The sequence below is a fragment of the Crocodylus siamensis genome, chromosome 4, assembly GCF_052110815.1.
Source record: "Crocodylus siamensis isolate JL-2025a chromosome 4, ASM5211081v1, whole genome shotgun sequence".
In the NCBI taxonomy this organism is placed as follows: Eukaryota; Metazoa; Chordata; order Crocodylia; family Crocodylidae; genus Crocodylus; species Crocodylus siamensis.
In genome coordinates, this window is record NC_143398.1 from 93,068,144 (window position 1) to 93,090,978 (window position 22,835).

The window sequence follows — 22,835 nt, forward strand, 5'->3', positions numbered from 1 at the left end:
TGGAGTAAGTCACCATCTACATGTGTAACAGTATTAACCTGCAGCAAACTAATTAACACCACTGTCTACTACAGTACTGTCTTACTGCAAAGTAATGCACTGCAATTAAATGCATATATATATATATATATATATATATATATATATATATATATATGCACGCACACACACGCGCGCACACAGCATAGATTGCACCCAGTCAGCAGGGGGCCAGGTTCCTACCTGATGCCTAGCCTAGCCACACAGCTCTCGACTTTCAGCACAGTCATGCCCCAGCCAGCCACTCTGCTGCCCAAGGCCACAGAGCCTAGGGTAGAGCAGAGCAAGAGTGGCCCTGGCATAAACTACACCACCCTGGCTCAAACAGCTGCTGTCCTGGGCACATATGTAGACACTGTGCCCAGGACTAGTTTACTCTGGCTCAGACTGCTCTGGAGTTTATTGCTTTGAATTAATTGCACATGTAGACTCACTCAGAAAATTCCAGGATACAGTCTATAACATTCTAGACACAGGAGATCCTTAGAAGCCTAATGAATATTCTCTAGTATCTTGTTAGCAAATTACCTGCACAGGAAAGAAGTTTTACTACAAAACCTAACAGAGATTCAAGTGTCTATCAATTCTGTTTAAAAAGCTCTGGAACAAATTGAAGGTATTTTTGTGTGTAAGAAAATTATTATTTTCAATACCAATGTCACACTCATACCTATGTGTGTTTATTGACCCACTTTAAGGAAAAGCCATCAATGTTTGTGAATGTGTTTGAACAGTAAAATTTGGGAGTTTGCCAATCTATATAAAATACTGCTAAGCAGAAGAAAGAAAGAAAGAATTTAGTCTGGGAAATTAGTACATTGGAAAAAAAGGGCAGAAGGACTCTGCAGTGAGTGCAAAACAGCTGCTTCATTTTTATTCCTTTTATCAACCTAAAAGATACAGAGAGTACACAAAGGAATGAGTGAATTGAATGCCCCACAACATTGTTTTATGCTGTTTAATAGTTGTGTTTTAAAAATAAACCATCTACAAGCCTGGAAGGAATTCAGATATGGCACTTACCAAACACTATACTCACACATAATAAAACGTATGTATTTTGACTTTTTTGTGTTTTCTAATATATAGGTCTGCTCTGAAGTTCCTAATTTTTCCTCTTTATTTTGAGTTTCGCATTTTGCTTTAAAAATCATCTTTGATCTTTTAAATATAGTATAATTAGGAAGAAAAAGAAAAACCCCTTGACTCCAAATCTATTATCTGGCAACTCCCTCAAGAATGTTTTTTTAGACTATTTTTTCCTGAGACAATTTATTTGGCGGTTTGTGCCAGGTTTGAAACTATTTAAAAGTGCCAATCAAATGCTTGTCTCATTGTTAACACTAGAGTTTAGTTTAGCATGTTCTCCCTTTGTTGAATACTTTATTTCATGAAGTTTGGGGGCTGGATAGGCTAGGTGAGTATAGCTACTCTGATTTATATCTGCCGAGGGTTGGAACTAAGGATTCTAGATAAAGTCACTGGTTGGTAGTATTATTTGTGTAGAGTCCAGATGTTCTGGGCCTTTCTGCTCAAAAGAGTGATTATTTATTTCTTTGTTTTGTATTGTATAAGAAAAAATGTGTAAACTTGAAAGTCAGTATATTTAAGACAGAGCTCCTAATTGCATCCTACAGCTAGTTTGTGAAAAATCACCCACCACAGAAGGTTGAGTTAGAAGGGCGCTAAGAATTTAAAAAGGATTAGGTAACTTTGACAAATAACTAAACAAAAGCAAAACAATATTATAAGCATACTTAAATATTATGCTGGAAGGCACAAATTGATTGCTTCTGTGGGAGAATGAAATTCTTCCATGTCATAACATTACCCAGTTGGCCAGGGCAAAAGGTTACATTCTTCTGAATCAGTTTTGGTCACTGCCATAGGCAACCCACTGAAATAACAAGACGACCTGTCAGATGTGGTATCGTAACAGATATTCTCTTGAAAGAATTTCACTACACTCTGTATTACTACACCAGATTCATGTCTGAGATGGAAAAGTTGCCCAGCCTTCTTCCTAAACCCTCATTTTGTACAATTCTGGAAAATGGGGCATCTTTGTTACTTTTTAGACTTCCAGAATACATTGTGGAGAACAAAGTTACAGCTGCTCAAGAGGGTGGCAAGGAAGAACAATATAATTTAGCAGACTATTTCACTATCTACTTTCTGTGGTTCACCTATTTTATCAGCCCTAAGCAGAATCAGACTTCTAAAAGAGCCAGCATAACTTACATGTCCTACTCACTACTTCTGGCAGCAGGACAGTATCAGAGCTCCTTTTGGGTATAGCTGATTTCATGATTAATTCCAGCCAAACTGAAAGGAGAACTGCTCCCATGCAGTCTTGGCAGTGACTTGTGCTTGCCACTGGACACTACCATATTACCTTAGGCCTTACAGAGGCAGACAAAGCGTGAACACAGTCTGTACAGCCAGCCAGAGATGGCAGAAAATAGGTCAAGCCAAGGCACACATTCCCACCATTAAGGACAGGAGATACTGGTGCAGGATAGCTGATGGTTCCTGGTGCCTGTGGGGGAAAAGGAACAGGGAGAGCAGAAGAAAGAATCTGTGTAGTGTATAACAGGGTTGAATTTTTGCAGCAGATATCTGTTTGCTCCATGGTGGGAGAAGGCAGGTAGGCTGGAGCTGTCTTCAGTCTTCAGCCATGTCAGGCAGGTGCCCTGGGAACTTGAGTTGCCTGATCCTGCACACCCTAGAAACTCTTGCACAGGATTAGGCCCCTCGAGCTCTGGAAACAGCTGCCTGGCTTTCCCTGCTTACAGACACACCCTACCATGTGGCTGCAGCGGTTTGAGTTCAACCATAATCCCACTGCTTGAGGTTGAACAATGCTGCCACTCCCTTCTCTAACACCATGGACAAAGTAGCGTGAAAGAGATGAAAAGATGTCCTTTGGCAACAACATGCATGCTGTTTAAACCATTTGATTCTTGGAGGAGAGGGAAGTGTGGCCTTGCAACACACTATAATACATTCCCAGTCAAGAGAAGAACATAAAAGAAATACATACCCAACAGAGCTCTCTGGATACATAAAAGAAAAACATTCCAAGAAATTCATGAAACAACATCACCTTGCTAACATTTTACCTAGAATATTAACAACTCACCCCCCTGGATATTAACTTGGGGTTTCTCTCATTTAGCTACAGACGAACATATCATTCTATGTTGTGAGCTTTCCTGGTTACAGTGCAAACAAACAATCATTAGTTTGAGCATAAAGTGGTGAGAATTCAATGGCTCTACAGCCACTAGATTTTCTTTTAGTGAATACAGCTATTGTTATTCTAATAGCCATTACATTAAAGTATTTAAAACATCTTGACTAGGAGAGCACTGCCTGCTGAGATACTTCCATGAAGCAAGCCAGATGTTTCCAAATGTGTACCCTAGAGGATATCCCACAAACATGAGCAGTTTGATATACCCTGAGCTTAAAAGTGATTTGTGTTATTTCAGTGTTTTAAACTCTGTGGGCACAATTCTCACTCACAGTAAAGCACTTTTATACCTTAAGAATCGTGTAATGGATTTCAGGGGGAGGGAGAATTTGGTCCTGTCCGTATCTCCTCTGTATTAGGCAGAGTAAAAGGAGAGCACAGCTTCTACCTTTATGTCTTTTTGTATCCAATCTCAGTAGATTTTTCTCTAGCTTCAGATTAGAAACCATACAGTGTATTCCCTCAATGGAAGTCAGCTTCTGCAATTTGGGAGAAAGTCTTTGTCTTTTCTTGGCGTACTCTAACCCTAGGCAGAAATGAACATAGGGCATTATCCTGCCAGGTGCTGAGATTCACTATAAGGTACCCAGAGGCACCAGTTCCACTTATTATTGGTCTCTGCAAGTTTCCTCTCTGCAAGACTGGGATAATGCTTACCTTTCCCAATGAAGCACTTTGAGATGCATGGAAGAAGAGTACTAAGGTCAAAGTATTATTTGAGTGGATAAAAATAAAATCAATCAAATTATTTCAAAGAAAAAAATACCTGTTTAAAAAAATAAAATTGCAAAAAAATATAAACATGATTTCCATTTTCCCCAAATTTGACTAGATTAGCAAATGTTTCATTGCCAGAAATGAGGATTTTTCAGTACATTCCCAAACTTGAAAACTTTTTAAATCATATTTTTAATCATGTTTTTAAAGGAATTATGGAAAAAAATAAGAGAACAGGAAAAACTGTTAAAATATTTTGTAACCCAAAAAACTTCAGTTTTTTAATTATTTTACAAAGTACCACTGGAACAGCTTGAATTATCTTTAGTCTTCTGTGTTAATTTTGAAGGGAGAAAAGTTTACAAAAGACTGCATTTTCCCCTGGCTTTTTAGTATTTATGGCTTTATATCTGAGACATGTTGGTGTACCATACACAGTGCAGGCTAAATCCTCTAGGTCTGATTCACTCATTGTCTGAGCTTGTTAGATCAAATTACTTATCCTCCCTGCAAGCCAGTTTATCCACTTTAAAACACTGAAATGTAGAGTTTGATGTTTTCCATAAAAGCCTGGGAGCCACCACTCTTGACTGTTTAATAAATACAAATTTATTGTAAAAATCAAACTAACACAATTGGGTACAATGCAAAACCAATTAATCTCATGACATGACATTGTATTGGTTTCCCGTCCTCTTTGTTGTGCTCATCTTCCCTCATAATATCATACCTCATGGTTATCATGCCTAACCTAGACTGTGATGTCCTCAGGACAAGTAGATGTCCTGTTTATTAGTCCATGAAACATCATGCTGAGTGTTGCCCCACTTCCAGAGAGATTAAGTGCACAGAAATGATCTTGCACAGAGTCTTACAAAAATATGGTTAGTAAAATAAAATAAAGTGAAAGCCATGGGCAGATTAATGCATGGGCCAATAGGGCCCAGGCACAGGGGCCCCTGCCAACCAGAGTGAAAGTGAAAGTTAAAGCTGCAGTTTTAAACCTGATGCCATTTTTGTCTCTCTGCTGGTGGGCAGCAAGCAGCAGGGCCGCAGGGACTCCTCAGCCAATCAGTGTCAGGGAGACAAAAACAGCCCCAAGTTTAAAACCGCAGCTTTTGCTTCCTTGTTGAGGAGTGAGCTGCAAGTGTGGCCCCTCCACCAGTGGCAGTGTGGGGGGGAAGGAGGGGAACCTGCAAAATTAAAGTTGCTGCCACGCACATGGCCAGGAGCACAGCCAGGCAGCCAATGCCCTGCAGGTAAGTCTGTGCAGGGGGAAAGGGATGTGGGGGAGGGAAGGGGCAGGGGCAGATTGAGACCCCCATGGTGAGGGAGGGAGTGGGGCAGGAGCAGGTGCTGCCCAGCCAGGGCAGTGAATGGGACCCTGTGGCTGGGAGTGGGATGGAGCCATGGGCAGCTTGTCTGGGAAGGGTGGAGAAGCAGGGCAGCTCCCTACCTCTGGTGCACCCCTGGGGGAGGCATGAGGGGGCATGTGTCTCCTGGATTTGTGTGCGGGGCGAGGGTGGGCTGCCAGCTGTGGGCTCTGGGGCCAGGGGCTGCACCAGCCTCTACCTGGTGGGGAGGCTGCGCTCAGGGTGTTCTTAGTGGATGATGGCGGTGGCAGCAGTGTTACTGAGAGGGGTGGCTATAGCCCCCCCAAAGCCCTCCTAGTGCCATGCCTGCTCAGGGCACTCCATGCAAGGCTCCTGCGGGAAAGGCAGCAGAGTGCTATGAGCAGGGGCAGTGCCAGTAGGGACTTGGGGAGCTATATCCACCCCAAAATTCCCTGTAACCCCCTCCCATAGCCACCCCTCCCAGTGCTGCCACTACTTGCCCCGCTGAGCCTGACTCACTCCCAGCCCTGGCCCAGCCCCCCACTGGGAAGAAGCCAGTGCAGCCCCTGGCTCCAAGCCCACAGCAGGTAGCCCACTCTTGCCCCACACACAAATCCAGGGGGGCACATGCCCCCTATGCCTCTCCCAGGGGTGTGTGCAGAGGTAGGAGGCTCCCCACCCCCCCAGCACCCTCTCTCCGCCCCCAACCTGCTCCAGACAAGCCCCGTGGTTCCATCCTGTTCCTGGCCCGAGGGTCACATTCACCACCCTGGCTGGCCAGTGCCTACCTCTGCCATACTCTCCCCCTCACCGTGGGGTGCTTGATCTCCCCCGCCTCACAGCCAGTTAAGATTTGCTGGTGCCCTGGACAAGAAAAAGATTGGAGGTCTCTTCCATGAGAGCTGGGTTCTAGCAGGGAGAGAAGCCCCTTCCTCCCTTCTTCTAGTGCTGGTGCTGTAAAGGTATATGACCCAGTTGTCACTCACTCACTGTAGAGTTACAGTAAGCAATATTAAGTAAATAAGAAAAGGACTTTTCTGGTGCCTGGTATGCAAATAAGTATGCAAATAACCCATCTTCTTATTTGTTTTATATTGCTCACTATAACATGCAGTGACTGAATAAGAACTGGGTCAAAATTGAAGAATAATTGCTATATACGCGGCAATAACAAACCCAAGGATTTGGAGGCTTCTAGGCCTAGGCTTTGTTGGCCTGTGCATTAATCTACCTATACCCCATGCCCCTTCCCTCTTAGGCCTAGGCATTCTTGGCAACATGTACCTGGCATTTATTGGCAACAATCAGCTACACTGCCGAAAAAAGCCAGCAATGTTAATTTTACTTTTATAAATCTTAATCTGCCTCTGGTGAGAGCTAAAAGCAGCAGCTTATTTAACTATAGAGCCTGCTTTGGCATCATTCTTTTATGGTGTCAACCTAATGTCCTTATTTAAAATAACATGTGGCTCTTCACATCTTATTAATGATTGGATCCTTTTCCATTTTCTTTGGCAGATGTACATTCAAGGAAAGCTTCTTTTTGCCAACTATATTTTCAATGGATACAGCAAGTCCATGAAAGACCTTCAGAAACAAATAGCTAAGACCAGGAGTGATTACTGCATGGGCTACTGTTTACCGAAAGATTTCAAATTCAGGTATTTCACATTTTAAAGCCATGACCTCCGTGTCATTCTGAGAATTTTGATTTCTTTCTTCACCTCTTTAAAAGTAACCATAGTAACCACAGACCATAGTTTCAGCATCGAAGAGATTCTGTTTATGACATATTCATTAAGTGACTGAGGTGCAAGTTCTTTCTGGTAAGGCCCGTCCTACATGTCAGACTGTTCAGCCCATCATCCACCAGGCTGCAGAATCATTTTAAAGAAATTCTAGCCATCCACGCATGAGTGTGGAGGCTGCTCTGACATGCTGGAATTCCAGCACATTGGAGCAGACTCGATTAATTGAGTCTGCTAGCATGGCAATTTGTCAGGCTCCAGCAGCCTCCTGCATCTCATGTATCAGTGTCCCCAGGCTTTAAAATAACGGGGGGGCACTTGATCGACAATTTTAAGCATGGTGATGCCCATCCTACACAAGACACAATGGTTCTTTAGAGTGGATCTCAGAGCTCCTCTAATTAAAGCGCCACCTCCCTCCCTGTCCCCCAGAGTACATGTACAAGTATCCACTGTTACTTTGGGTATGTAAAAGTGCCCATCCTCTTTGACAAGGTAGAATCTGTAGTGGTCTTTTTTGGGAGGTTGCTCAGTTTGCTTTCTGAAACTATGTGCAAAAGTGTAAAAAAGAAGAAAAAGACCAGTAAGTCTCTTAGCAACTTACTTTCCCTTCATTTAGTTCATAGCTCCAGGGATGCTCCAGAACTACAAAGCAGAGAACAGCAGCTGAAAGTTCAGTTCTTCTCAAGCAATCCGAGCACGTGGCCTGGAGGTTAAGTTAACACAAGCTCTGAAAGACTGTCTGTCGTTTGGGAGAAGACTCCCAAATCAGAGAGTGAAGCAGGAGTGGGTGTGAAAATAAAATCAACCATTTACAATACATGCTATGAAGCAATCATTGGGAACCATCTCTTACTCTTCTTTTATTCAAACTGCAGTAGTATCCCAGAGCCACAACTGGATCAGAATCACAGGATAGTAGCTACAAGCACAAATGCCCCTAAGCCCCAACAGTGATTAACCTTTACGTCTCATGTGTGATCATTGTCTATTTAGTGCTCCTGCTTTTGGAAACAGAAGCCAAAAAATAACAATTGCACATTGATGACAAAAGGACGTGAGATAATTCCCCCACCTCCCTCAATACAGTGAGGAACCCTTTGTATAGTAAATCTTAGCTAACTTTCAGACGTATCAGAACAGTGTCTCTCTTTTTATATGCTTGCTTAGCTTGTCCTGCCAATAAAAGCCTTATGGAGCTGAATTGAACAATGGCAGAAAATAGTAGCTAATCAGATTACAGTTGTATTTTCACTGAAGGAAACCTGTGTATACCTAAAACAAATACTGGAGAAGTAAAGATCTAGGTATTAGATATGGTAGTTAATACACCCAGATTGGTTTACCTCTGCTTCCATGAAGTCAGAGGCAAACTCTTACTGATTTGAATGGGGGCAGAATTACTCCAATACAGCATTTTTAACCCCGCCCCCCCCTTTAAGCAACTGGAGAGGTTATCTTTGCCTATAGTAGGCTTGACTTATGCCCTTATCTAAACTATTATTTTCCTAAGTATTTCCTACCACTGCCCAATCACTAGTGCATCCCAGATGCGTATGTGTAAAAGATCTGTGCTAGTAAAGACAAACTACTGATGAGAGAGTCATCTAGAACAGTTCTTAGCATGACAAATTTATTAGATTAGTGACACCTGATCTACAGTTACATCTTTATTGTTCCTGTCACTTATGGTAGTGGAACAATAGGAGATTTTTGGGAAAGTGCTGACACAGAGACAGCCTACAAGGTGCTTGAGTGTGAATGTTAGGATGTCCATCCAAACTAGAGAAAAGCCTGTGTGAGAAAATGTTGGTAAGAGAAACGCCACACAAAGTTTCTGAAGCAGGGAAGATCTAAGTAATAGTTCTGTGATGTCTATTAAGCATGAGCAAGTTGATTGAAGCTGATTCAGATAAATTGCAGACATCCCCCAAGCCACTGAGGCTGAACCTTCTGGATTTCAACTCCTAATACCTTCTCCCTCTTTTTTTGCACATGACTCTGTTTTTAGCAGTTAGGGCAGGAAAGAAGGCATGTTACCATGAAACTCAGTGTTTTCAGCCCAAATGAAACAGAAACCATAGGCAGTGGAAGGGGGTGCTAATGGGGCTTAGCCCCCCCCACAAAATGTGGGGCAGAGGTAGGGCCAAAAGGCAGCCTGACCATGGGCTTCTGGCGCTGCAGCAGGGGTGGGGAGGGATGTGCATGTAGAGGGGAAGAAGGAAGTAGGACTGGGGCAGGGGCAGGCCTTGCACAGCCAGGGTGGGGCATGGGACTAAGCCGCAAGCAGCTTGTCTGGGGGATGTGGCTCCTGCTGCTACATACATCCTGGGAGGCATGGGGTGTGTGCGCCCCTGGATCTGCACATGGGATAGGGCAGGGCCGGGCTGTGCTGGGGGTAGGCAGCAACAGCACTGGTAGGGGGCTATGGGGGAGGCTGCAGCCACCCCAAGATTCACTGTATCCCCCCCCTCCAGCACTGCCACCACTTGCTCTGAGCACAATGCAGCCCCCCTGCCCCCTGGCTGGAAACAGCTTGGCGCAGCCCTAGCCCCAGCCTACCCTGCCTTGCACACAGATCCCCGGACATGCACCCCATGTTCCCCCCTGGGGTGTGTGCAGCGGCAGGAGCTGTCCTCCCCTCCCTGCACCCCCAGGAAGCTGCTCACGGCTCCGTCCCACACCACACCCTGACTGTGCAGGGCCTGCTCCTGCCCCTGTCCTAACCTCAGCCCCACTCTCTTCCCCTGCCCCTTCCCCCACAGGCTTATCTGATTGGGGGGGGAGGGGGGGCCCGCCAAATAATTTTTGCTCCCTCCGCCTATGGCAGAAATTATCAGAAATATTGCAAGAAATCCTATCCTTCTGAGGTTTCCAGCTTATATTTTAATAGACATATCCGAATTCACTTTGACTTGAATATCTGAACACTTGGGAGTAAAATCCAAAATAGACCTCTTGTGATTTACATGCAACTAATTAATAAGGAAGGCAAGGGGAACAAGAGTCCCAGCTGTCAGCTGGAAAAGATCGATTGGATTATCAGTCCATTGTCAAGATAAGATAGAAAGTATCCTCCACCAAGCTGAAGTTCACCCAAGAAAGAAGATATCTTATGTTTATGTTAGATCAGGATGACCAAGACATGGCTCACAAATCCAGCCCACAGGGCTCCCTGTGGGTCCAGAAATTTAGAGGCAAGGAAGCAGTGGCAGCATTTTCTGCTGTGACAATTAATGTTGTCACTCATCCTCCTACCAAATTTCTTGCCTCATACAGAGCTGTATGCTATGGGTTCAGACCAGACCTGCAGACTGACCCTGTGCCATTCGTTTGTAGGCTAGATGAGTTGAACACTGCTATGTTAGATCTTAGTCAAAGAACTGAAAATGAAATACAGAAAAAAAATTGGGCAGGGGAGGAATGGGCAGATATAGGAGAAGGACAGAACATGACACGGTAGGGAGGAGTGGTTCCTGCAGAGCTGCCTAGTGGTGCTAATGGTATTTGTTGCAGGGCACTGAGGTGTGCCTGCTCCTTTAAGGGCAGGAACTGCCTGGCTAGAGAGCCTGAGCAGCTAGACATAGCTCCACAGCTGCAGGTTGCCTGGGTAGTAGGCTAATGGGGGAATTAGCCTGTACTTGCACCTGGTCAGATGATGGAAGGAGTCAGGGCCCTGGCACATACAAGCCTCTGGTGAACTCAGACTGGTGGGGTGGTGGAGCGTCCCATGGGAGCAGGGGCATTTGCAGCCTCCTCCCGGCCCCCCCACCTCCCCTCGCCCACACACTCCCAACTGGCTGTAAACCTCCCCCCTGCATGGGATGCTTCACCACCCCACCAATCTGAGTTCACCAGCTACACCTGGTAGGCACCCATAGGGCAGAGCCAGCACAGTCATGGTGCCTTAGGGACATCATGGCCTTCCCTGGGGAGGTTGTATCATGATAGTTTTGTTTTTTTTTGGAGCCTAAGAAAACCAGTATTTTTGCCACATAAAACAACATTATCTCCAAAATGATAAAAAAGCTCTAGAAAAGTTTGCTCTGTGTGTATCACTAGGCTTAGAGAAACCAGAGGAATGTGTACCTAATTATAGAGTTAATACAGATACCAGAATTAATAGTTTACCTTTTCATAGATTAGACAACAGTTACTTGTAGCATCTGAGCAGTCTTCTGTATCTCGGTGAATTCCCCTTCTGAGGAAAAGTAGTTTCAGCATCTGAGAGGGTATATCGTACCCTATATGCTGCCTTGTGGAAATGGTATAGACACACAAGCTGCTTGCAGACATTAAAAATAAACCAAAAACTGGTGCTTTACTTTAAACATGGTGCACTCCTGTGCCGAGCCCTGCACTTGCTCAGAAGGGGCATCACATTAGTTGGACCCAGCTCACCCAATGTCTATATAGATCAGGTGGCCAAAAAGCTGCACTAAAGTGCCCAATCTCTAGACACTGCAGAGCCAGGTCAAAATAGTGTACTGCTTCTTCATGTAAAGGGTGTTTTTTTGTTGTTTTCTTTAACATCTGCAAGTCACCACAGATAAGTTTTATGATCTCCTAATGTGCTGTGATCCTCCAAGAGCCTTTCTTCACCCTTGTCTAAAATACCTCATTCTGATGAGTTCTACTGCCTCAATTAGTGTGTCTTATCCTCTTTGGTCTCCTAAACCCATTCTCTCTTCTAGTTCATTCAGAATGCTCTGGACAAAAATGAATTTAGTTCCCAACTGGATTACCTGCTAAATGGCAGGCCAGAACAGGCTGCAAAACTTAAGAAGAATTTGTGTGGCTAAAAAGCCAATGGCTACAAATATTACTTCTTGAAGCTCATCATATTTTCACCTTTCCTTACCCCACCTCTCTTCCACCAACAAGAAAACCTGAATAGAAAGATTATTTACCACAGGGGCAGACAAAATATGGCCTGTGGGCCAGATACAGCCCAGCAGTCCATTTTATCTGGTCCACAGGGCCCCTAAAAATTTAGAAAATTAATATTAAACTGCTCCTGGCTGCCTGATGACAGGAGCCAGCGGCAGTAGGACCCAGGGGAAGTCTGTGGCAGGACAAAACAGCCAGGCACCCCTGGTGCTGGGGGATCATGGCTGCTGCAATCCTCCAGCCCTGAGGGTTTCATGCATCCTCAGGGCAGCTTCAGCCCCTGGCTGCCAGGACCCAGCTAGGTCCCAGCACCCAGTGTTTGCAGCTGTAGGACTTCAGGTCTGTGTGCTGCTGGGACACAGGGTCAGCAGGTTCTGGGGCTGATAGTCTGTCTGGCTGAGCACGGTGCACCTCTGTGGCTGGGAGCCAACTGATGAGGCTCCCCATCACAGGGGAGCCCCTGCTACATTTGCAAATGAAATAGCAATCGGTTATAAAGTTAGGACACATTTTTGAGGTCTAACTTCATAGCTGGTTGGAACTTTTATGGCATGATTTTATGTACATGTACCCAGTCTCAAGGTAATTGCACAATTAACCAGTTAATTGTGCAATACCTGTAACATGTAGAGGAAGCCTGAGTAGCAGTGGCTAGGGAGCTGAGCCTGCTCATTGTTCTGCTTCCTGTGGATTGAATTCAAACTCTACTTTCACTTTTCCCAATAAGTGGCAGAAAATGCTCTAACTGTATTTCCTTGCAGGTAATGTACACTCTAATTTCCAGTACCAATTTTTTGGGAAAAATGTACATGTTGTATATAAGAAAATATGATAATTTGTAAAATAAAAGGGCCAGGACACAGCAAGAAGACTGAGTCTTGATCTGTAGAAGGAGCATAGAGAAAAAGAGACAGTTTTGTAGCTGCTCACCAAGTAACCTCACAAGAGATGACTTTTCCCCATCTGTAAAATAACTATACCCCTTGAGACCAAGCCTTGACTTCAGGAGGATCTCCTGATGGTGTTTAACACTGAAAAATGCAAGGTTCTCCACCTTGGGAGGAAAAACCTGCAGCACCCTTATAGGCTCGGCAGTGCTACGTTGGTTATCACTACAGAAGAAAAAGACTTGGGGGTCAACATTGACCACAAGATGAACATGAGCCTCCAATGCGATGCTGCGGCTAGTAAAGCGACCAAAATGCTGGCGTGCATCCATAGATACTTCTCGAGCAAATCCCGGGATGTCATTTTCCCCTTGTACTCGGCCTTGGTGAGGCCGCAGCTGGAGTACTGCGTCCAGTTTTGGGCTCCACAATTCAAAAAGGATGTGGAGAAGCTTAAGAGAGTCCAGAGGAGAGCCACGCGCATGATCAGAGGTCAGGAAAACAGATCTTACGATGACAGGCTGAGAGCCACGGGACTCTTTAGCCTGGAAAAGCGCAGGCTCAGGGGTGATCTGATGGCCACCTATAAGTTTATCGGGGTGACCACCAGGATCTGGGGGAACATCTGTTCACCAGAGCGCCCCAAGGGATGACGAGGTCGAACGGTCATAAACTCCTGCAAGACCGTTTCAGGCTGGACATAAGGAAGAATTTCTTTACTGTCCGAGCCCCCAAGGTCTGGAACAGTCTGCCATTGGAGGTGGTTCAAGCACCTACATTGAACACCTTCAAGAGTAAATTGGATGCTTATCTTGCTGGGATCCTATGACCCCAGCTGACTTCCTGCCCTTTGGGCAGGGGGCTGGACTCGATGATCTCCTGAGGTCCCTTCCAGCCCTAATGTCTATGTCTATGAATGCCTTTTATGCTTAGAGACAACTGATTTTTGTCTTCCTGGTTTTGTAGAGCTGCCAAGATGTTAATGTTTTGCATTGCTTTGGTTATCTATAAGCTTTGCAGTTGTGTGTGAGAGTTTGAGATGCCTGTTTGGAGGATTACCTGCAGATTTCACAAGGGTGCTAGACTCAACAACCCACAAGGTCCCTTCTAGTTCTATGTTCCTTTGTAACACCCATACAACTCAAATTGTTTACTTCCATCTGCTTGTTTTTCCAAGGAATCAAGAAGAATAAGAGAGAGCAAAGAAATGACTGAATTAAATGGATGACCACACTACTCTTGGAAACAAATTGATGGTCTGGCCTCAGAACCATTTCATTTGGGAAAGACAAGCTTTCTAATAAAAAGGGACATCAATCCTCTAAATCTCTTGAGCTGATGTGATGGCTGAAAGGAAGGCACACTTCTGAATGAGAAACTTTCAAGAATACTCTTTTTAGTGTGTCAGAAGGTGATCTGGATTGGAGGAAAGCTGGAATGTCATACTGAAGTTCCAGTAGGCATCAGATGATGGGTCTTTGCAATGTTTGCTTTCAGAAATTAAGAGCAATTGGACTAGAACTGAAATTAATAGGATATGAGTCCCTCAGATTTTTTTCTAAGAAGTTATTAGAATCTTATGAAAACCATCTAATTAAAAGTCTAAAGGTGTTTTTGGTAGATAATTTTGGGATGTTCATCTTCTGTCCTTGTAAACTCACTACTGAAAAGTTGTATGGATCTGAGAAGGAAATAACTCTTGAAAATAACCATATTCTAGGGGGCATGAACTTCAAGTTTCCACATGCATATGCTAGAAATCAGGATTAAGGATCCAGAAGACTGATATCCCAGAAGACAGACCATGCCCATTTCAGTAAATGTCTAGGATGCCAAGGGAAGACTGAGCCAAACAAGGGGTGATCCTGGTTACAGAAAAGTTATCCTGGATATTTCTGAGTAACTTGGATAAAAGTGAAAAGAATAATCCAAGACCTATGGAGGATGGACCATCCACTGTACTAAACTGCATATGATGATGTGAAGAGAAAAAACAACTCAGACTCCAGTTGGGAACTTGCTTGTTCACCCTCCATTTGATGGCAGCAGTTAGCCTGACTCCTGGGCTTGCTGAAGGTTTGTTCAAAAGGAAGAATTTTTCTGACTTCTCTCATCAGACTCTTGGTGGTTGTTCTACTGTAGTATCTAGAATATGCCACAATGGGTCTATTTGCCACATGAATGGATACAATTATCTTTTGAACCTTTCGAGGAGTATGACTATTGTTTTCCTTACTGCACCCAATTTCAAGGGATTGATGTTGAGTTGGGGGTTTTGGGATGCCCCTTTACTCTGCCATGTGAGGTCTCATCCAAGTATCCAAGACAGAATCATAAAAAATCTTCAGCCAAGTATTTAACCTTGGAAAGATGACTAGGTAACTGTCACCACTTCAGGCTTGCCATGATTCAGGTTTGGTTCTTGTAGTGCCTGACCAGGAAACTGAAGAGGGACTGTTTTGACCAGGTGAAGGTACTGGTGGCCACTGTGCTGATGACCTCCCTAATAAAAGCCTGAATGCTGTGTTGGTATTATTTTGGTAAACCAATATAAATATTCTTTTTGATAAGATCACATCCGGATGTAAGAGTACCAGAACTGGTAGATGGATTTTTTTTCTGGTAGCTCATTATGAATCCATAAGTATCTAGGAACTAGATGGTTGGGAGAGCATGATGAGCTGTTATCTCGCTGGACTGCATCCTCACCAGTAGATCATACACGTTGTGGTATCTCTAGGTACCCTTTTTTCCCTTCAGACTAGCTACTAGGAGGATCATCACACCCGAAGAACAGATGACAAGGCAAAAAGCAAACAAACCATTAACTGAAACCAATAATAGCTCAAATTTGGCAAATGTCAGACCACTGGTGGCAGAGAGGTACAGTAACAAACATAAAAGCCATTTGAAATATATGGAGGTCAAGAAACCTAACTGTACAGCTCTTGGTTCAAGAGAGCTAATACCTCCATTCTAAATTAAACTTTTTACACAGAGGAGTTGAGGATGGACAGAATTTGGACGATATTTTCAGACCTGATAATCACCACAGAGAATTTGTTTTGATGGGGCTGGTACCATCAAGGCAAAGGCAGTCTGCTATAAAGGGCAGGAATCCTTGAAGATGCTGTGAAGATTGCCCTGTCTGAACATCTGACAGATAGGTTTTCAAGAAATGGCATGACCAAGGTTAAGAATATATTCTTGAAACTTACTTCCTCTCAGTGAAATTGACCTGGGCTGGCAGAACCTAACTTTTTGTGTAGCATCTTTTCTGTCCCTGAGGCCAAACCCAGGAATACTGATAGATACCCTTTGACCAGGGCTGGATGCTGATCAACTACTGGGGTCAACTGCCAGAGCAGTCCTTTGTCTTCCTCACAGCACTTCCCTGAAGACCTTTTCCCTGCCAGACAGGAGTGGGAGTGAGGGTGTGCATGGGAGATGCTATAAATTCCTGAGGGTAAACCCCTGTTTGTGCCTTTGAGTTTTGGCAAAGCCAAACATCAATTCCAAGTTTATTAGAAGAGGAGATTCACATGATAGAGAATCTGCTGTCTTTAGCTTCTGCTCAAACCATTTCACTTCCCCTTTGAATCTTTTTGTTGGCCTCCCCTTATCCTCCCATATGGAGTTTAAAAGCTGTTTGTCCTTACTCTTAAGAATTTGTATAAAACTCTGCTTCTGACTCCATCTCTGCCCCAATTTCTTATCATGCCCCCAAGATTCTGTCCATCTTATATTTATGCCTTCTTCAGTTGTCACCTATGCTTGGAATGCTCTTCTTATTCTACTGTGCCACATGCTCACTACTATCCCCTTGCAAATCTTTTTCAAAACTATATTTTCCTATGAAGTTCACATGGACTAATATGCCGTGGTAAAAATGCTGTCATCCACCCATGAGACAAAAGGAAAAATTGCTCTAAGAATTAACCTTCTGGATCTATATCTATATCATCTCAGCATATGTATTGCATGTTGTTCATCTATTTAGACTATAAGCTGTGCCAGACTGGGATCTCCATCTGTATCCTGTAAAGTACTGAGTATACTATCAATATGTAAACAACTGTATTAGCGGGACTAAACTGAACTGTAGTACAGTCAACTGAAGGAGGCAATGTTACAGTTTGCAAAACCCTGCCTGTATGATATTTGAAACTTAGTCCAGTAAGTCAGCTGGGGCTGGAAAACTGATATTTAAACTCTGAGCCAGTCCTCATGAGATACCAGTGATGTGTCAAGAAGCACAGTAGAAGGACAAGGAAGAAAAGATTTTAATGAGAGAGGGGAGAAATACAGGGATACAGCTAATACAAAAGAGTACACGGTAGAATACAAGTGTTTAATTAACAGAGAACTTCAGAAACAGGAAAGAAATTTCAGACAGTTAAAGAAAGTGACTTGCTCAAAAGTTACAATCTTAAGTCTTGTATATATACATTCTTGGCAGTATAGGAAACATGTGCAATTCTTACAAAAAATATTTACTGTCTGAACTGGTGGTATCACTTCTTCACGTATGGCAATTATGAACAATACATACAACCCAGCATTCAAAACTCTCAGAGAAGGGAAGAAAACATAAAAGATTGCTTGGTCAATAAGAGTTCTTTCTGTAACAATGGCATTGATCTGTTTGGTATTCAAGATAAAAAATAGTGGGCATGGCAAAGAATAAGCAAAATCTTTTATACAGTGTACCCTATTAAGAAATTATGCACCAATTATACAGTAAGGCCCAGCACAGAATGGAGCTCTGCCCCCAACTTGCTGTCCCAAGCCTCTCCTCCCTCCAAAAACTAACTTCCCCTGCCACAGGGAACCTGCTTGGCTCTGTCCCAGCAATAAACCAGTTCTCAGCTTCTTTTCTTTCCTGGAATGTGTTAGCAGCTGGGGATAAGCAGTAGAATATTTCTCATGTGTCATATTTTGCTAGAGGAGGTCTTAAAAGAAGGCTGCAGCTCTTACCATGAAAAGTCAAGGAAGGGAAAGCTCCCAGAAAGAGGTGCCTGCCGGTGGAGCTCCTAACACTCTCAGAACACACTGCCTGTTCTGACAGTCTAGGAACAATGTGTGGGACCCCCATCCTCATTTACGAACTCATAAGGAGACGTGCCAGCCTGTCCCGTCTTCACTCCAAAAGTAAAATGGGGAACCCATTTCTAGGGCAACCTAGGAACCGCAGAGTGAGAAAAGGGATCTGTCCTGCAGACCTCATGAGCCCAGTTCCTGTACCAAAGCCTCTTTCCTGTTGCCAGCCTCTTCAGCTGATTCCTGGCACTCTGACTTGAAAGCCCCAAACTCTCTGGCCAGCCATCTATATAACACAAAAGGACTTTCTGCAACAGCCTAACAAAACAAGAGAATCTTCTTGGTTGCAAGTATAGAGGCCCTTGATGGAGTTATGGAAGCTGCAACAGGAAGCATACACCATGCAGAAAGCCACTTCTTGGATAGAAGTAACCAATGTTCATTACTAAAGTGCTTATGTCAATGAGCCAGCACTATATAATGCAGAAACTAGCTTTTGCCAAGATCATTTAGCAGGAAATTAATCTTCAAAGGAAAGTCAAATTATAAACAAACTTCCATATAAATAGAACAAGCTGCAGTGCTGATAAAGCACTTACACTTCCTCATTTCCCTACTCATCCAATCATAGCTAATTGAAGGGCAGACAAAAAAGTATCCAGTACCCTGGTAAGTCTTCATGAATATGGGAGACAAAACTCTTCTCCTCCCTCCCCAGTGCCAATTGTTGCACTAGGGAGAAAAATACAAAAAAAAAAAATTATGGGTACCCAGAACCGACTTACAAGGTGGTGAACATTCAATTAAAGGTAGAAAAGTACACAACGAAAGAAACTCCCCTCCAAGAGATCATAAGAAACAGCTCTTAATGAACAACAAATTAATGCACACAGTAAAATATGTGAAAAGAACTTCACTGTCTGCTGCACAGCTATGGGAAAGAGATAAGAATAAAAATTATATGGAAGGAAAAGAAAAAAAGAACAGCAGGTAGGCAAGGCCACAGATAACTGACACCATTCACAGAGAAATAGACAGAAACCCAACCATGCAAAACAGCTGTATGTTACCCAAATATCTGGCTCCTTTCATTCCATTGTTGCTACCAGAAGTTCAGCTCTCCCAGTATGAGCCATGTTTGGAGCCCTCAAGCAGACAGGTCAAACACTCTGTTTTAAGCATTGTGTTCTTTATAAACTTGCTCAGAGATAATGTCATCAACACAGACCTTGAAACCATGCCAGCAGTTGGCAAGGTATCTGCACAGGGTCTCCCAGCATAGACAAGCCATTGTGAGGGTTATTAAGAACCGGTATGCTAGGCACTTCCCAAATGTCCTAGGAGTGCTAACACTAAGAATTTGTAATCTAAAGACACAGACAGACAAACACTACGGCTGTGCGAGGCTTCGGACACAGCATCAGATCCGGAGAAGCTTTGGACGCTTCGGGGTCCAAAGCAGCACATCTGGGTCAAAGCACTGGCCTTGTTGGGCTTCCCAAATTGGTTTGGAGCTTCTGAAGAGCTTTGGAGCTGCCTTGGAGATCCGGCCACAGGGTAAAATGGGGAAACAATAAAATAGCTGTAACTTTGGGGTTTTTTGTTTGATTTGGATGACATCTTCAGTGTGGTAGACTCTGTAGAGAGGATGAAGCCTGCCAAGTTTCAAGAAGATTGGTGCAGGGGTTTGGGGCAACTGTACCCCAAATTCTTGAAAGACAAACTCATGTCACGTCTGTGTGTTACAACATGGGGGGGGGGGGCAAAACTGCATGGTTGGTAGCTCTTGCTGAGGCCACAAAGCCTGCCAGATTTCAAGATCGGTGTCAAGCTGAGGACAAACAAAACTGGTGCCATGGGTGCTTGTGGGACTGTTTCTGGCTTGGGACTGTGGGAGGGGGGACACTACTGCAGGCCTGGCTGCTAAGCTAGTGTCACCAGTTACCAATCAATCAAACATGATTCACTCAGGGACCAGCTCAATACACAGGACCTAGCTACTCCATAACGACTCAAGGAGCATCAATTAGCACCTACAAAACCAGGCTTAGGAGAGGAAAAAAATCAATACATCCAACTGCCCCAAGATAGAGAGTCTTGGCACGAGTTTCGCCTGTCAGCAGCTAGGGGTGCAGGGCCCCAGAACCGCCCCCGTACCAATCAACTCGACAGCTGGCAGGCGCTGTGGCCTCAGCAGGGGCCACCATCCCTGCAGCTGCCACCCCGCTGCGCTTTAACCCACACAGTGTCACCCATGACAGGAGTTTTGCTTGTCTGCAGTTTGAGGTGCAGTTCCCCCCAAACCCCTGCACATATCTCCTTGAAACTTGGCAGGCTTTGTAGCCTCAGTAAGAGCCACCACCCCTGCAGTTTTAACACTCCCCCCCACCCCCCCCTTGTTGTAACACACAGCCGTGACATGAGTTTGGCTTTCAATAATTTGGGGTCAGTTCCCCCCAAACCCCTGCACCGATCTTCTTGAAACTTGGAACTCGGCAGGTTTCATGCTCTCAAGTTTCATGCTCTCTGCAAGTTTCATTCAAATCAGACAAAAAACAACAAAGTTATAGATATTTAATTGATTCCCCATTATACCCTATGGCTGCATCTCTGAGGCAGCTCCATCGAGGCAGAAACTTGGTTCGGAGCTCCAGATCAGATTGTGGCCGTTTGAAGTGGTCGGATCTGAAGCCGGATCAGATCGCCGACTCACACAGGCCTAACAAACACTAGGCGGAAATTAGAAGGATAGCAGCACTGAATTTTAGTTGACTTGATACACTGTAACAAGCACCACATGAGGAAGTTAAATATGGACAAAGTAGAGCTTGCAGATGAGAGTTTATGGCTGCTGGTAAAACTGTCCAAAATACACAGAGAAAAGGACGGTCTAGGGTGTCTGAAGCATTTTCTGTGCCAACATCATACTAAAAAGAGCTGGATTCCTGTTGACACCTATGAATTTCACAGCCCAACAAATCACATGTGGTTCTACTCTATACTGATCCTGCCTTGACAGAAGTTCTGACTGCAGTTTGTTCTTTTGTTAAGATACTCTTCCTACACTTAGGCTTTTATTTAGTTTGTTAATAAATCAGTTCAGTATCCCTGTCTTGCCCTGTGGTTTCTCCTTGGCAATCTATTGGCAGATATGGCACTTAAGTCCCTTTTAGGGAAATTCAGAAGCTAACATCAGGGCCAAGAATCAAGTGGATCAAGAATCAGCTGAAAGGAGATGCTGAGGAACACTTCAAAATAAAATATTTGCAGCTGGGCACGTACAGCACCCCAGTGCAAAGCCTTGAATGGCAATAAACAAGACTGAATGGCTTTTCTAATGAACTGTTCCATCAGTATGCATTGTCAATACAGTTACATATCTTTGACCAGATTGCATGCAGGCAGGCTATCTCAGGTTTCATATCTTTTATATAAATCTCACAAGAAAATGAACTGGTGCAGGAGGAAAGTAGTCTACAACTATGGTCTCCAATCCAAGCCCCACAGGCAACATTCCCTAGCAGACTCTCTGATGTTTCTTATATCCATGAGGAATTACAAACGTTAAAACTACACTTACCAGGGGTGTCAAAGCGTGATGTTGTTCACAGCATACTACTTCCTGACTCCCAATGTCCTCTTGCTAGCAAAAGTTAGGAAGCAGTGCTTTAAAGTACGACATGACTCAAGAATATGGTAATACAACATCCCCACCCAGGCAAAGTGCTCAGGGTGCTACATAGCAATTTAAAAGTATAATAAAAAAGAAGTAACTCTCAGCATAACAACAGGTCATTGCCCAATAATGCAACCTAACTGTTACCAACTGTATTAAAAATGGAATTTTTTTTCAGAAAACACATGTTCCAGATGTTCTTTTAAAAGAGGGAACAATTAGGACTGATGATCAGCAAAAGGAAGTTCCAGTCCCCAAAGCTAACCCCAAACTAAAAACCAGATATGACTTTTGAACCAAAGCACAATGGAACAGCTAGAAGCCTGCTGCTGTCAGAAACTGTCGTGGATCAGAACTTGCATCTATATCCGACTTGGCTCAAGGTGGAAGGAATGAGTAAGGGTTATGTAACAGGCCTGCTGGGACATAGGACAGTCCAGAGATCTGGGAGAGGAGACCTGGAACTCAGGGTTTTCTTAGAGCAAGTGGGAGACAAGTAAAAAGACCAGGGTGAACACAAAGAGGCCCTGGGATGGAAAAATCAAGACAGTTTGGATAGCAGGGCTAAGAGTCTACTTGTTGAGGGTTTCATCTGGTGGCAGGGGAGGGGAGGGAGGAGTGCCAAGACAAGGGAGCAGGAGAAGAACTGATTGACAGGCAGAAGGGTTGGAAGCTGAGTGCAAGAGAAGATCTAAAGGCTATGGTGAGGGAAAAGAGACCCTCAGATGAAGTGCTGTCCCTAGCGAGAGACAAAGCATGACCGAAAGGGACCACCCAGTCACTGGGCTCAGTCCCCTGCTACTGCAGGCAACAGAAACATGTAATCTCTTTCCAAAATGATTCATCCAGAAGCAAGTACATTGTTTCTCCAAAGGCTTCCAGTCTTTCTACTACTGATCTTCAATTTCTCATCAGAAAGTTTGACAACAATAGGAATGGCAGGCCCTGTGTGGCTGCTGCACTGTACAAGGCCAGATTTGAAACTACAGAAATTTAAGTTACAGAGCTATTGTACAATTTTTCCTATAGGAAGAAAGTTTTGCTTTCTTTTTTAAAGGACAGAGACCTTTAAAAAAAAACACAAAAAAATCCCCTATAGAGATACAGAGAGTCAGAAATTAAACTGTTATTATACTGATCATTTATTGACACCTGAGGTAATGGAAGAACAAATGCTGAAACCAGAAAAAGAAACATTGTAGTTAATGCAAAAATGGTGAACCAGACCAACATAGACAGTAAAAGGAA

The 22,835-nt window shown here is 43.9% G+C and overlaps 1 protein-coding gene across 1 annotated transcript in view; it reads left to right on the plus strand.

Moving 5' to 3' along the window:
• Positions 1 to 14,595, plus strand: part of LOC149866084 (uncharacterized protein C3orf20 homolog) — a 48,519-nt gene extending 33,924 nt beyond the window's left edge. The window contains exons 10-11 of the mRNA XM_090042886.1: positions 6,865 to 7,007; positions 14,049 to 14,595. Coding sequence (XP_089899012.1) covers positions 6,865 to 7,007; positions 14,049 to 14,064 — 159 coding nt within the window. The 3' untranslated portion in view covers positions 14,065 to 14,595. The remainder of the gene's footprint in view (positions 1 to 6,864; positions 7,008 to 14,048) is intronic.
• Positions 14,596 to 22,835: the final 8,240 nt, after the last annotated feature.